Source organism: Physeter macrocephalus, chromosome 4 (assembly GCF_002837175.3).
Source record: "Physeter macrocephalus isolate SW-GA chromosome 4, ASM283717v5, whole genome shotgun sequence".
Lineage (NCBI taxonomy): Eukaryota > Metazoa > Chordata > Mammalia > Artiodactyla > Physeteridae > Physeter > Physeter macrocephalus.
The window spans coordinates 67690762-67704365 of record NC_041217.1 but is presented as its reverse complement, the minus strand read 5'-3'; the positions used below and the strand labels follow the sequence as shown (position 1 = coordinate 67704365).

The 13604-nt window shown below is 35.9% G+C and overlaps 1 protein-coding gene across 3 annotated transcripts in view; it reads left to right on the top strand.

Annotated features, from left to right (window-relative positions):
• Positions 1-13604, top strand: part of ATF6 (activating transcription factor 6) — a 226606-nt gene that overhangs the window by 95895 nt on the left and 117107 nt on the right. For 2 of the 3 annotated variants that reach the window (XM_024116831.3, XM_028488717.2), the window contains exon 14: positions 3122-3236. In XM_024116831.3, coding sequence (XP_023972599.1) covers positions 3122-3236 — 115 coding nt within the window. The remainder of the gene's footprint in view (positions 1-3121; positions 3237-13604) is intronic. The other variant, XM_028488716.2, reaches the window with a different exon arrangement.

The following is a 13604-nucleotide window of genomic DNA, read 5'->3' as shown; positions in this document are numbered from 1 at the left end:
TTAAAATTGGAAAAGAAGAAGTAAAACTGTTACTGTTTGCAGATGACATGATACTATACATAGAGAATCCTAAAGATGCCCCCAGAAAACTACTAGAGGTAATCAATGAATTTGGTAAAGTTGCAGGATATAAAATTAATGCACAGAAATCTCTTGCATTCCTATACACTAATGGTGAAAAATCTGAAAGAGAAATTAAGGAAACACTCCCATTTACCATTGCTGCAAAAAGAATAAAATACCTAGGAATAAACCTACCTAGGGAGACAGAAGACCTGTATGCAGAAAACTATAAGACACTGATAAAAGTAATTAAAGATGATACAAACAGATGGAGAGATATACCATGTTCTTGGATTGAAAGTATCAACATTGTGAAAATGACTATACTACCCAAAGCAAGCTACAGATTCAATGCAATCCCTATCAAATTACCAATGGCATTTTTTACAGAACTAGAACAAAAAATCTTAAAATTTGTATGGAGACATGAAAGACCCCAAAGAGCCAAAGCAGTCTTGAGGGAAAAAAACGGAGCTGGAGGAATCAGACTCCCTGACTTCCGACTATACTACAAAGCTACAGTAATCAACACAATGTGGTACTGGGACAAAAACAGAAACATAGATCAATGGAACAGGATAGAAAGCCTAGAGATAAACCCACGCACCTACGGTCAACTAATCTATGACAAAGGAGGCAAGGATATACAATGTAGAAAAGAGAGTCTCTTCAATAAGTGGTGCTGGGAAAACTGGACAGCTACATGTAAAATAATGAAAGTAGAACACTCCCTAACACCATAACACAAAAATAAACTCAAAATGGATTAGAGACCTAAATGTAAGACCGGATACTATAAAACTCTTAGAGGAAAACATAGGAAGAACCCTCTTTGACAGAAATCACAGCAAGATCTTTTTTGATCCACCTCCTAGAGTAATGGAAATAAAAACAAAAATAAATGGGACCTAATGAAACTTGAAAGCTTTTGGATAGCAAAGAAAACTACAAACAAGATGAAAAGACAACCCTCAGAATGGGAGAAAATATTTTGAAACGAATCAACGGACCCAGGATTAATCTCCCAAATATATAAACAGCTCATGCAGCTCAATATTAAAAAAACAAACAACTGAATGCAAAAATGGGCAGAAGACCTAAATAGACATTTCTCCAAAGAAGACATACAGATTGCCAAGAAACACATGAAAAGCTGCTCAACATCACTAATTATTAGAGAAATGCAAATCAGAACTACAATGAGGTATCACCTCATACCTGTTAGAATGAGCATCGTCAGAAAATCTATAAACAACAAATGCTGGAGAGGGTGTGGAGAAAAGGGAGCCCTCTTCCACTGTTGGTGGGAATGTAAATTGATACAGCCACTAGGGAGAACAGTATGGAGGTTCCTTAAGAAACTAAAAATGGAATTACCATATGACCCAGTGATCCCAGTACTGGGCATATACCCAGAGGAAACCATAATGCAGAAAGACACATGCACCCCAATGTTCATTGCAGCACTATTTACAATAGCCAGGTCATGGAAGCAACCTAAATGCCCATCGACAGACAAATGGATAAAGAAGATGTGGTACATATATACAATGGAATATTACTCAGCCATAAAAGAGAACGAAATTGGGTCATTTGTTGAGACATGGATGGTTCTAGAGACTGTCATACAGAGTGAAGTAAGTCAGAAAGAGAAAAACAAATATCGTATATTAACGCATATATGTGGAGCCAGAAAAATGGTACAGATGAACCAGTTTGCAGGGCAGGAATTGAGACACAGATGTAGAGAACAAACCTATGGACACCAAAGGGGGAAAGCGGCAGGGCGGTGGTGGTGGTGGGATGAGTTGGGCAATTGGGATTGACATGTATACACTGATGTGTATAAAATTGATGACTAATAAGAACCTGTTGTATAAAAAAATAAATAAATAAAATTCAGGGGAATAAAAATGCTGTAACTAAGCGTTCACAGGAACGTAACCTTTATTTCCCTTAGGAGAACGGTTCAGTGTTTGCTAATTCAGTGTTTGCACTGACTTTATAGGACGATAACTACTATAAATAATAAGAATTGAGTGTATATTCAAAATATTACAGTCAGAGATGGCCTCTTGAGCATGCGAAATTATTTCAAAGGAAGTTCTTATGACTCAGTTATAATTTCCTTTTAGGTCAATCTTGCCCTCCTCTTAAGTTAATAAAAGTTTGATTGAAGACATAAAAGAACATATAAGAAAGAAATATATATGATTTTTCTTTTTGAAGAAAAATGAAGTATTTTTTTTTTAACTCTAACTTTTGGGTGTTAGCTTATTGTGCTAAACAATAAAAGACCCTGAAAATATTATTAAGAACTATATTAATATCATTTGAGTATATCTTTTGGGATAAGATGTGCTTTGAGGTATTATAGTTTTAGTTATAATTTTACCAAGGCACTGACATGGTACTTTTAATATCTATGGCTAGCAGTTGTTGAGTGACTCCCATGGAAGAGGACCCATGCTTGGTACTAACATCTCTGACCCCAGTAACAGTCCTGAAAGGTTTATGTGGTTACCCTCATGTTATTGATGAGGAAACTGAGATTCCTCAGAGATTGATTTCCCCAAGAATACCCAGTTGAGAGGTGGAGCAGGAATTCAGAGCCAGGTGTATTTGCTTCCAAATCCTAAGTGCTTTTCACCTTTCACACAGCCTCATAGACAAGTGCGCCTTCACAGATTTGACAGAATGGTGAAAAATAACTTTTCCTCAGACTTAATTTATGTTACCAAAATTTTAAAATCATGCAAACCAATGCAGAAATCTATTTTCTGGTACTTCTATTTTTTTTACATGCTTTGCGATGCACTTGACTGGTACATTTTAGAGGCTTGATACAGAAATGAGAGTTTTGGCTTTAGTGAATTGGATCTTACAGATATCCTGACCTTGAGCTTTTCAAAATGTTATAAACATTGCTGCCAAAATACTACTAATATTTTGGTTGAGAGAGATTCTTATAATTCAGATGTTACCTTAGAATGGGAAGCATTTTTGAGAGGATAGAAATTTGTTAGTTAAAGAACACTTTGCCATTTTCTTACTTCAGCAGGAACTCAGGGAGTGAGCTACAGGTGTATTATGCTTCACCCAGAAGTTATCAAGACTTTTTTGAAGCCATCCGCAGAAGGGGAGACACGTTTTATGTTGTGTCGTTTCGAAGGGTAAGTTCACTTTGAAAGAATAAAAGAAATAGTTTTGAATACCTGCTATATACGAGGCACTGAGCTGAATGCTGTGGAAGATAGAAAGGTATGAGAGATAGGAAGCAATATAAAATAAATTGTATGAGTGGAAGAGTCTAAGTGCTATAATACAAGCTTGATTTTGAGCTGTTCAGCGTTATGAAGAGGAAACATGGAGTTGATGCCAGGCAATATTTAGAAAATATAAGCTGCTTATTGATTTTTATTCTTTGTTATCCTTATAGCCATATTGTTTGTTTATAACCAACTGAGAAGTATAAACATAAAAATGTCTTTTTAGGCTATGTTCCTGAGACTTTCTATCCCTCTTTTCTCTGTCCTTCATCAAGCATTTACTATTGTTAGTGAAGAATGTGTAGGATAATCATTTAGCTTATACAAAAGTAAATGTTTATACGTGCACTTTTGAATGTTACAAATGTGAGACTAAATGGGGAAAAAATGCATAGCTTACTTTCATTCCATCTGCTTTTCCTCTAAAATGAAAATACATTCTGCATAGAGTTGCCATATGAATATCTCGGTTACAGTGCTGTATGTTAAACCAGTAACACATGAATGAATTAGAATTCCTCGGTAGTTTGTATCCTAGGTTTTTCTTTTTCTTTGTCTTTTTTTTTTTTAAAGAATGTAGAGATTGTATGATAGAAATAAGCATATGCTAACAATAAACGATTCATTCTCTGATTATTGTCACCACTCACTGTCACTGAAATTCTCAGTTAACTCAATGCTTTTCCTAAGGTATAAATATCTAGCAGCTCAGAATTTTGGACCAGAGAACTTTGACACTTGAAGATTAGGGAAACCAAACATTTCATGTGTTTTTAGTTATTAATCAAATATGTTAGGAGATTTGGAGTACTATAGTGATGATATCTCATGATTTCTACCTTTTCTCAAAAATTTCCTGTGTTCAGCCTATTCTCTCAGACATAGCTGGTATATTTCTGTATTGTGCCAGCCTCCAAGTTCATTTTCAGCAGCAAGGGGGCAGCTGAGAACAGGGTTTCAGACCAGAGCTTAGTATTAGCTTTGGGTTGACACAGTCATGTTTAAAGTTGGCAGTGGTTGGGGGGTGGGAGAAAACTTTTTAAGATGGGATCCAGCACTACGAAGAAGAGACTTGATAGATTTTAAAATGAATGTGTTGGGCTTCCCTGGTGGCGCAGTGGTTGAGTCCACCTGCCGATGCAGGGGACGTGGGTTCGTGCCCCGGTCTGGGAAGATCCCACATGCCGCGGAGCGGCTGGGCCTGTGAGCCATGACCGCTGAGCCTGTGCTCTGCAACGGGAGAGGCCACAGCAGTGAGAGGCCCGCGCACTACAACAATAACAAAATAGAATGTTTTGAAGTATATGTTATGGAAGTTACCACAAAAGAATATTTTTAACACTGAAATAGCTGAATACATTTTCTTAGGTTTGGGATAATTTCTCTATTATTTGATGAAAACAGTACAGTATATATTAAAAGTAGCAATTGTCAAGCCACAGATTGACCTCATGACTAGTAACATTTTTCTAGGGAAGAGAACAAGTATTTGTTATGAAGAAAATTATCCTAGCCTTAAAGGGACTGTATTTTTACAAAGGAAGATGAATGGGGTTCTTTTTTTAAATAAATGCATCGCATTATTTGCATTTGTAAAAGCTACTTCTCATTAGTTTGCTGTGAAAAGTGCTACTAGAAAATTATTTATCACCCTCCCTCCAATCCTTTGATGTTGCAGAAGAAACAGTCTCATGTTTAAGAAAACTGTTAGGACTCTCTTTCACATTCTGTTTGAGTTTTTCATTTCCTAATTACTGATTTATCATATCTTAGTGTTTTATATCAAGGTAAAGTGAGGATAAGCATGAACTTAACTAGATAACAGTAGTTAGAGAGAGACAGCATCTTTTTTCACTTTTTCTTTCTTGCTTTATTTTGTTTTAACAGTTGGGATAAGGAAGTTAATTTTATCATCATGACTATAAATAGTGTCACTGGACAGGAATTTGATTCTTAAAGCCTGGATTGTTCTTTTTGTTCTTGCTAAAATGAAAATGAAAGACATGATGATCTCATGCTTAGTTTTTTTTTTCATTTTTCCATATAAAATATTCTAACAGTTTCATCAAAAAGGCAAGTGGCATCGTTTCTTGTGTAGAAAGATGTAGACTTTTTCTTTCATTTAGGCTATTAATTTCATTGACAGAAATTATTGTAATTGATACTATACGATTACATTAGAAATTAAGAAATATAGGGATTCTCATGCCTCAAGGTTTGGCTTAGTATAAACCAGACTTAACAGAGCCAATAAGCAAACCATGTGGTTTTATTGTATAATTGGACATGTGTTTAACAAAATATTTTAATATCTAAAAGAGTAGATGTAGCTATTGACTGTTTAGTATACCATTATTATTATTATTATTATTTTTGCGGTACGCGGGCCTCTCACTGTTGTGGCCTCTCCCGTTGCGGAGCACACGCTCTGGACGCGCAGGCTCAGCAGCCATGGCTCACGGGCCCAGCCGCTCCACGGCATGTGGGATCTTACCGGACTGGGGCACGAACCTGTGTCCCCTGCATCGGCAGGCGGACCCGCAACCACTGCGCCACCAGGGAAGCCCCTATACCATTATTTAATAAACCAACTCTTATGCTTCATAGCTTGGAACGTACACTTGTCCTCATGGAAAATTGGAATAGTGGCTTGTTGTCATTCCTGATTCAACAGCAGCTCCAGTAATTCCATTTTAGTCTTTTTCACACATTGCTCATTCAGACTCCCTAAGCAGAAAGAGGATCTGATTATATATATAGTTGGGTAGAATTGCTGTGATAACCTTGGCTCATGATCCGTGGTCCATTCTTTTGTGACCAGGGAAATAGGGTTGATTTCATTAAATGTATTCTTTTGCTTTGTAAGCCAGCAACTATGCAGAAGGAAAAGCCTGGGCCACTCTTCTGAGAAAATGATTGTGGTGGGCCCTTAGAGCTTCATAAACTGTTTATTCTACACAACACCTGCTTAAAAAAAAAAGTTCTTTCTTGTATTGGTCCCTAGTTGTTTGATCTAAAAGGCTTGTCTTCTCATCTGTATCATAAGCCTCTGAAAGGCAGGAAGTGTCACGTGCTTTTTTATTACCACTCCTGACACTCAGCACAATGCTAGCCACTCAGTGCTTATTAAACAGAACAATTTTAGGTATGGTTCACTAAGAGAAGTCACAGTGATGGAAGTTCGTTGTTTTCCATAATCATTTAAAGGGTATATTTACATGTTTTGCTTGGAGAAATTTAAATCTATTTACTGATCTAAGAAGTAACATAAACAGTGCTGAAGTCCAGCAGAAAGTTCAGTTAGAGATGACCTGTCTTTTCTTTATTTATGGTTGTACTAGCCAGAGATGCATCAGCTTTGTGCTTGTTTCGGAATCTAAGCTTTAGAGCTAAAAAAAATCACCTTGGTGAAATGTTTGACTGTGAAGTGTTTAATATTAGTCAATAGGGAGAACTTTGAGGTACTTGCATCCTCATTTTTTAATATTTGGCAGTCATTTTGGAGTGGATTGTTGTTAGACCTCACTGCTTTCTTTTGTGGAGAAGGGCTGGTGTCTAGTATCTCTACAGATTCTAGCAGCATGAGCCAGAAACTTGAAACTTTGGACAAAGAATAGGAAAGATGCTAATTAATGCAGAAAGGTTGACTGGTGATGTTATTGGTTCAAAAGGTTTGCCAAAGGTTTATTCCCATGGAAGGCCATAAAAGAGAGTTTCACAGAATGGCAATGATATTTTCTAAATTAATGCCTAGATTAATACCTAATACATGCTTGGAAGAATGGCATGTTTTCTTAATGTATATTATTTATTTCTTGGAAATTTTTGTTTAGTATATATAACTTTCTATAAAATCTTCAGAGGCAAGAGGAATTTCCTTAGAAATCAAAGGAAATTAGTTTATAAAGTCTACTTCAAAAGGATACAGCTCCTGTTGTTTTGGAACTTCACAACTTGAGTGTGCACATGGATCTTGGAGTTTGGCCATTTTCTTATCTCTGCTTTCATGGCCTTTTAGCCAGATTCTTTCTCTGGCTGGAAAAAAAAATGTGACTAAATGAGTTTGGAAAGCTACTTGCATTAAAAAGAAGTCTTATCTTAGAAGAGACTTTTTTAAAAACTTCTTTTAGAGGGCTTTTTCTAAATAATTGTTAGCTTACTATGAGATTTACTCTTATCCAGGTCTTAAGCATATTGTAAAAAATAGAACAGAGTTGTCTGAGGATCCACTTAACCTGAGTTTACTTAATGATTACATCAGTAACATTATATATCCATTTTTCTTTCATTTATATACAAATACGGACACCTTTAATGTATATGGCCATTATAGTTTACAAACCCCTTTCACATATATCATCTTGTTAGTTCCTTACATATAATAAAGTAAGTATTCTTAGTCCTGTTTTACAGATGGAAAAATTGAGGCACAGAGAGGTTAAGTAGCTTCTCTAAGGACACAAAAAAAATGGTAAGCAGTAGAACTAGGGCAATAATTGAAGTGTTCTAATTTAATACAATGATTTTTTTCCCTTTATATTCTGGTGCTGCATTTTAGATTGCAGAATATTTAAATAGCAAAATTACTCTATTCCTCCAAAGGCAACCATGTTTTGTTGCCAAATCTGCTGGACAGTTTTTCTGGAGTTATTGCATGACAATTAAAATTTTTTGTTTGTTAATTACCTGATTGTAGATTAAGTGCTTTATTAGGTTACACTTTGATAATAGTAAAGAATAACTTAATGGTCTGAAAGGTTATAGTACAGCTTCAGATTTCAAACCAAGAGAATAGAATAAATAGGCTTTGAGAGTTTCTGGTTTCTTTTTAAAACATTTGAGGAAAAAAAATCTTTGCTGTGTCTTAGAAAGGAAGTACTTTAGCCAAAATAGACAGTATTTTAATGATTGGTACTCTAGAACTTCTCATAGAGAAGAGTGGTTTTTGTGCGTGTGTAAATGCATTTTATTATGCATTCTGTATATGGCATGCCGGATTCTTGAGATCAGAAACTTTTGATCTCAAGCTCCTTGTTAAATATGAGTTACTGTTGTGTGGTTTTAGGGGATTTAGTCATTTGTTCCTTGGCTCTGTAACAGATTCCTAGCTAACATTAAAAAAAAAACCCAACAACCTGTTATTTGGATTTTTCAATTGCATACTGTAATGTAACTTGTTTTATGTTTGAAAAATGATTGTTCAACAGTCTCTGTAACTAGACTTGTAAGTAGAATAGCCATGGGCACAAAGAACTTATAACTCATGAATAATTTGAAGTCTTCAAAATTCTCAGGATAGTGGGCAAGTCCATCTGAGTCAGGATAATTTTCCAACTGTTCGTTATTCTTGTGCTCTATTTAGTAGTCTTCATTTTATAATGTGTTTTTCATATGCATTTGTTTAAGCTCCTTTTTTAGGTTGCGTGCTTTCTCTGGGAAGGGATAAAGTCTATTCCTTCTGTTTTGTCTTTCTACAAGGTCTGTTGCAATGTACTGCAGACTGCAGAGCAAGTCCTAAATAAATGTTAGGGCTCAAACTGCTGTTTATTTGCCCCTTTTAACCTTATTTTTTATGTCCTACTGTTCAAAAGATTAGTAGAGATGGGGTTTGCAGAGACAAAGAAGGCAGTTTTTCTCAATGAATGTTTAAAATTACTTTTGTATATTGAATAACCATGAAAAAATTTAAAATATATAGTCTACTTTGATGTGGACAAACTTTTAGCTATACAATAGAATGACTTCTAAAGAAAGACATCTAAAGTTACCCTGATTCTTCAGCTAGGATTTAATAATTGATAGTTTAAAGTTTTGATAGTTTCCTTCTCATAAAATTTCAGATTTTTCATAATGAGGGAAGAAAACATTTCCTGAAAGCAAAACTGCATTCTAAGAAAGGATATTTCTTCACATTATGAACATGTGAGGAAAAATGTTTTTTAAAGAATTGATAGATACAGGCCTTAGTGACTTGCATTTCTAGCCCCATTTCTGTCACTAACTATTTGACTTTGGACAAATCACTTTTCTCTCCTATCTTCAGTTTCCTGATCTGTAAAATGATAAAGTTAGAGCAGATATGCATTTTCCTTTTAGCTCTAGAAATTTATAGTATTCTTCTAACTCTTTGTGAGTGTGTGTGTGTGTGTGTGTGTGTGTGTGTGTGTGTGTGTGTGTGTGTAGGTAGGTATATGTGTGTATATGTGTTTCTGTGTGTGAACACTGTCCTCTTAGAAATCTATAGTATTGTGTTAAAACTCTTTAAAGTTACTAGAGTGACTCTCAGTCAGTTGGAGTTAGAACATTTTAAGGGTTTTGAAAAACAACCATAACAAAAACAAAATGTCGAGTTACAAGGTAGACCTATAAATTAATGAGTTTGATTTTTTAATAGATGGTGGTCCTGTAATTTATTTAATAATGATCTTTATAGTGCTTATAATATGCCAGTCTTTAATCCTGAGGTAGGTACGATTATTGTCCTCATTTTACAGATGAGGAGCCTAAGGCACAGAGAGGTTAATTAATTTGTCCAATGTGACATAGTTTGGAAGTGACCAAGCCAGAATTTAACTGAGAGTCTGGCTCCAGAGTCTGTGTTTCTGGCCACTTCCCTATATTGCCTTTCTAGCACTTTTATGTACAAATGCTGCCTTATCCTTCAGAATATTCAACTTAGAATTTAATTCCACTGATCTGTCTGTTCAAAACATCGTTTGAGGGCTTCCCTGGTGGCGCAGTGGTTGAGAGTCCGCCTGCCGATGCAGGGGACACGGGTTTGTGCCCCCGTCTGGGAAGATCCCACATGCCGCGGAGCGGCTAGGCCCTTGAGCCATGGCCGCTGAGCCTGTGCGTCTGGAGGCTGTGCTCCGCAACGGGAGAGGCCACAGCAGTGAGAGGCCTGCGTACCGCAAAAAAACCCCAAAAAACAAAAAACATCGTTTGAGTTGCTTTAGGTTCATTTTCCAAAGAGAGCAAGACCAAAGATAAAGCCCTGTGGGAAAAAACCCAAGAACCATGCATGCTACGTAGAGTAATAGTGTAGGAGGAATAAGAGCTACCAGGGAAACACAGAGGAAATGATTAGAGATATAGAAGGAGAATTGGAATAGTACTACAGATGAAAGTGGAAAAAAATCAACTTTATTTTATTTTAAAACATGGAGGTCAAGGAAGAAGAGTTCAAAAAGGAGGTGTGGTCAGCAGTATTGGGTGTCACAGAGCTCACTGAGAATGAGAAATGAGAAAAGCCCATTTGGCCTATATAAACATGGAAATCGTTGGCGACTTGAGATTACAGTTATGGTAGAGTAATCAGAACAGAATCCAGATTAGAGGCTAAGAGAGATTGTGAAGGAAATAAAGTGGTGGGCTTGGTAAATTTGGCATTGAAGGGAAGGGGAAATAGCCTGGAGACAGGTAAAGGGAAGAGAACTAAGGGGTTTGTGTTTGTGCATGTATGCGTGTGTGCGTGTGTTTAAGGATAGGAGGGCTATAAAGGTAAAGTATAAAGTAAAGAGAGACTATTGTGGTTAATTTATATACATATAAATGTAAGAATGGAGTGCATATTTTATTTTTGACAGATGTTTTAAAGGAAAATAAACATGTTAATGTTTGTTCCTCATCTGTATTAATGTTTTTCTATTTAAATCAGAACATGGAGAAAGTTGAAGAAAAATTTTTGTTTATTTGCAGTAGGACTATAAAAAATAAAAGAGAATGTGGAATTAAAACCAGATTTCTAAAAAATAAAATCATATTTAAAGTATTCCTTGAGACATCAAAAGTCTTCTAAATCTTAAATAAGGAACTGGCTTTTAATAATGGTAAAATGTTTTTAAAATATAAAAGTTGATAGAACTATTTCTAATTTAATTAATACATAGATGGTCTTGGAGTTTTTCCTCATATAAAGTCAGAAAACTAGCAAAATAGACTGTTAAATCATTTTATGTTTAAACAAAATTTGATGCAAGCTTTTTGATAATGTCACAAAACTTAAATATGGAGGAAGCAATTACTATAGTTAGGAAAAGTTGATGATTTATCATCTGACTCAGGAGTAAGATCTGAAATGCTTGTGTCCTCTCCTCCCCCATATGTAGTGATTTCTTATTCTGGACTCTGATTTGTTTAACTTTGACCCCATCAGCAAATCTGAACACTGACACTTAGTTGGTTTTTCTTGAAAGGTCCTAAGGCTCTAATAGGTGTGTGGTATTTATTTCAAGGCATTGATGCTAATCTAGAAAGAGTCTGTTATGGATGGGCTTTGAGGAATTTTCCGATTCCTAGTATAGGAATCACACTGGAAGCCAGCAGGATGGATGATTAGCTGAGACCAGGAGTGTGGTATATGTCTAACTAAATAATTATGCAACTGTTTTCTTAATGTCTGTTTCCCTTGCCAGGCCTTAAGCACCCTGAGGGCAAGAACCATCTCTATCTTAGTCATCATGCTATCCCTAGTATCCAGCATAGTACCAGGCATATAGCAGGTATTCAGTAAATATTGAATGAATGGATGAATAAACTGGATACCAAACCATCAGTTTGACATGCCATATTCTAAATTAGTTTATACCATCACCATGATATGATAGACAATTTGTGACAGACCAGCTTCTTAACTACTTTTATCAGGGCCATCTATGTCTCATGGTAAATCTAGAAATCAGTCTTTGAAAATTAGTAAATTTAAATGCATTTTGTACAGCACAGGGAATATAACCAATATTTTATAATAACTTTAAAAGGAATATAATCTATAAAAATATTAAATCACTGTGTCGTACACTTGAAACTAATATAACATTGTAAATCAACTATTCTTCAATTAAAAAAGTAAATAAATGCATTTTTCTTTTTTTTTTTTTTGTGGTATGCGGGCCTCCCTCTGTTGCGGCCTCTCCCGTTGCGGAGCACAGGCTCCGGACGCGCAGGCTCAGCGGCCATGGCTCATGGGCCCAGCCGCTCCGCAGCATGTGGGATCCTCCCAGACCGGGGCGCGAACCCGGTTCCCCTGCATCGGCAGGCGGACGCGCAACCACTGCGCCACCAGGGAAGCCCCTAAATGCATTTTTAAAAGTTTAGGTACCATGTTGCATGAGGGAACTATATACCCAGTAAGATCTTCTCTGTGTTTCAGAGTTGAAACACTGATCCTGGTAGTACATGGATAGAGAAGATTTTTTTCAATTAGGGTGTTAAACAGACTGTGGTGCCATTTGAAGCACTGGAATTAGTAAGCTGCAGATTGAATAAACTCCGTATGTATAGAGACCCATCTATAATGTGTGTCTTTGGTCTCCTAGAAGGATGGGACAATATTAGCATTTTTATCTCCTGCACAGTGTTTAATTTGAATATGTAAGGTGTTAAGAAAAGCTTGTCAAACGAATCTCCCATAACCTATATTTCAAATAATTTAGAGTCACCTATGTCTGATTATAATACACCTAGAAATAAATCTTAAAACTAAAATATATCATACAGAATAAAAGGCCTCTGTTATTCAGTTTAAGTTTTATAGCTGTTTCTCTTCTTGTTCCATTTGTTATTGAATAGAAATTCAGTAAGTTTTATTCTGTTAAGTATGAATCTGCCTTGGGAGGGGGTGTCAGATGTTTAATTTGAAGTTCCTTAAAGAGACTGGTTGCTTTCTTCGTCTTAAATGTGCTTTGAATTAGTAGCTTTCAGATATCTATTCGGGTGGAGGTGCAAGCATTATAAAGAGAAAGATATATAATCAAAAAATAATTTTTCCTTGGCTTTGGAATGAAAAAATATCCAACTCAGAGTTTTGCAGTCAGACATTTATCTGATCAGATATTTATCCACTCCTCTTCTATATAATTGACTCTGATCTCCAGGCTTCTATTTTGCCTAAAAAATCAGGCTTCAGACTCAACTGAGTAATGAGAAAGTGGAGGTCCTTAGACCGATGTAGATCAGTGGTTCTCAAACTTTTTGGTTTCAGAATTCCTTATATTTTCCAAAACACTTCAAAGAAATATTAGTGAGAAAAGTGGCATGGTTTTATATTTTTATGAATCTCTTTAATATCTGGCTTAGTAGAAGCCAGCTGGATTCTTATATGTGCTTCTGCATTAATCATGTCCTTTTAGTTGAAATATAGGAAGAAAATCTGACCTCACACAGATAATGTAGTTGGATAAGGAAGGAATATTTTTAAAGCCTTTTCAGATAATTGTGGGTATTCTTCTTTGATGCTACACCAAAATTCAACAAGAGATAGTTTCTTAAAGG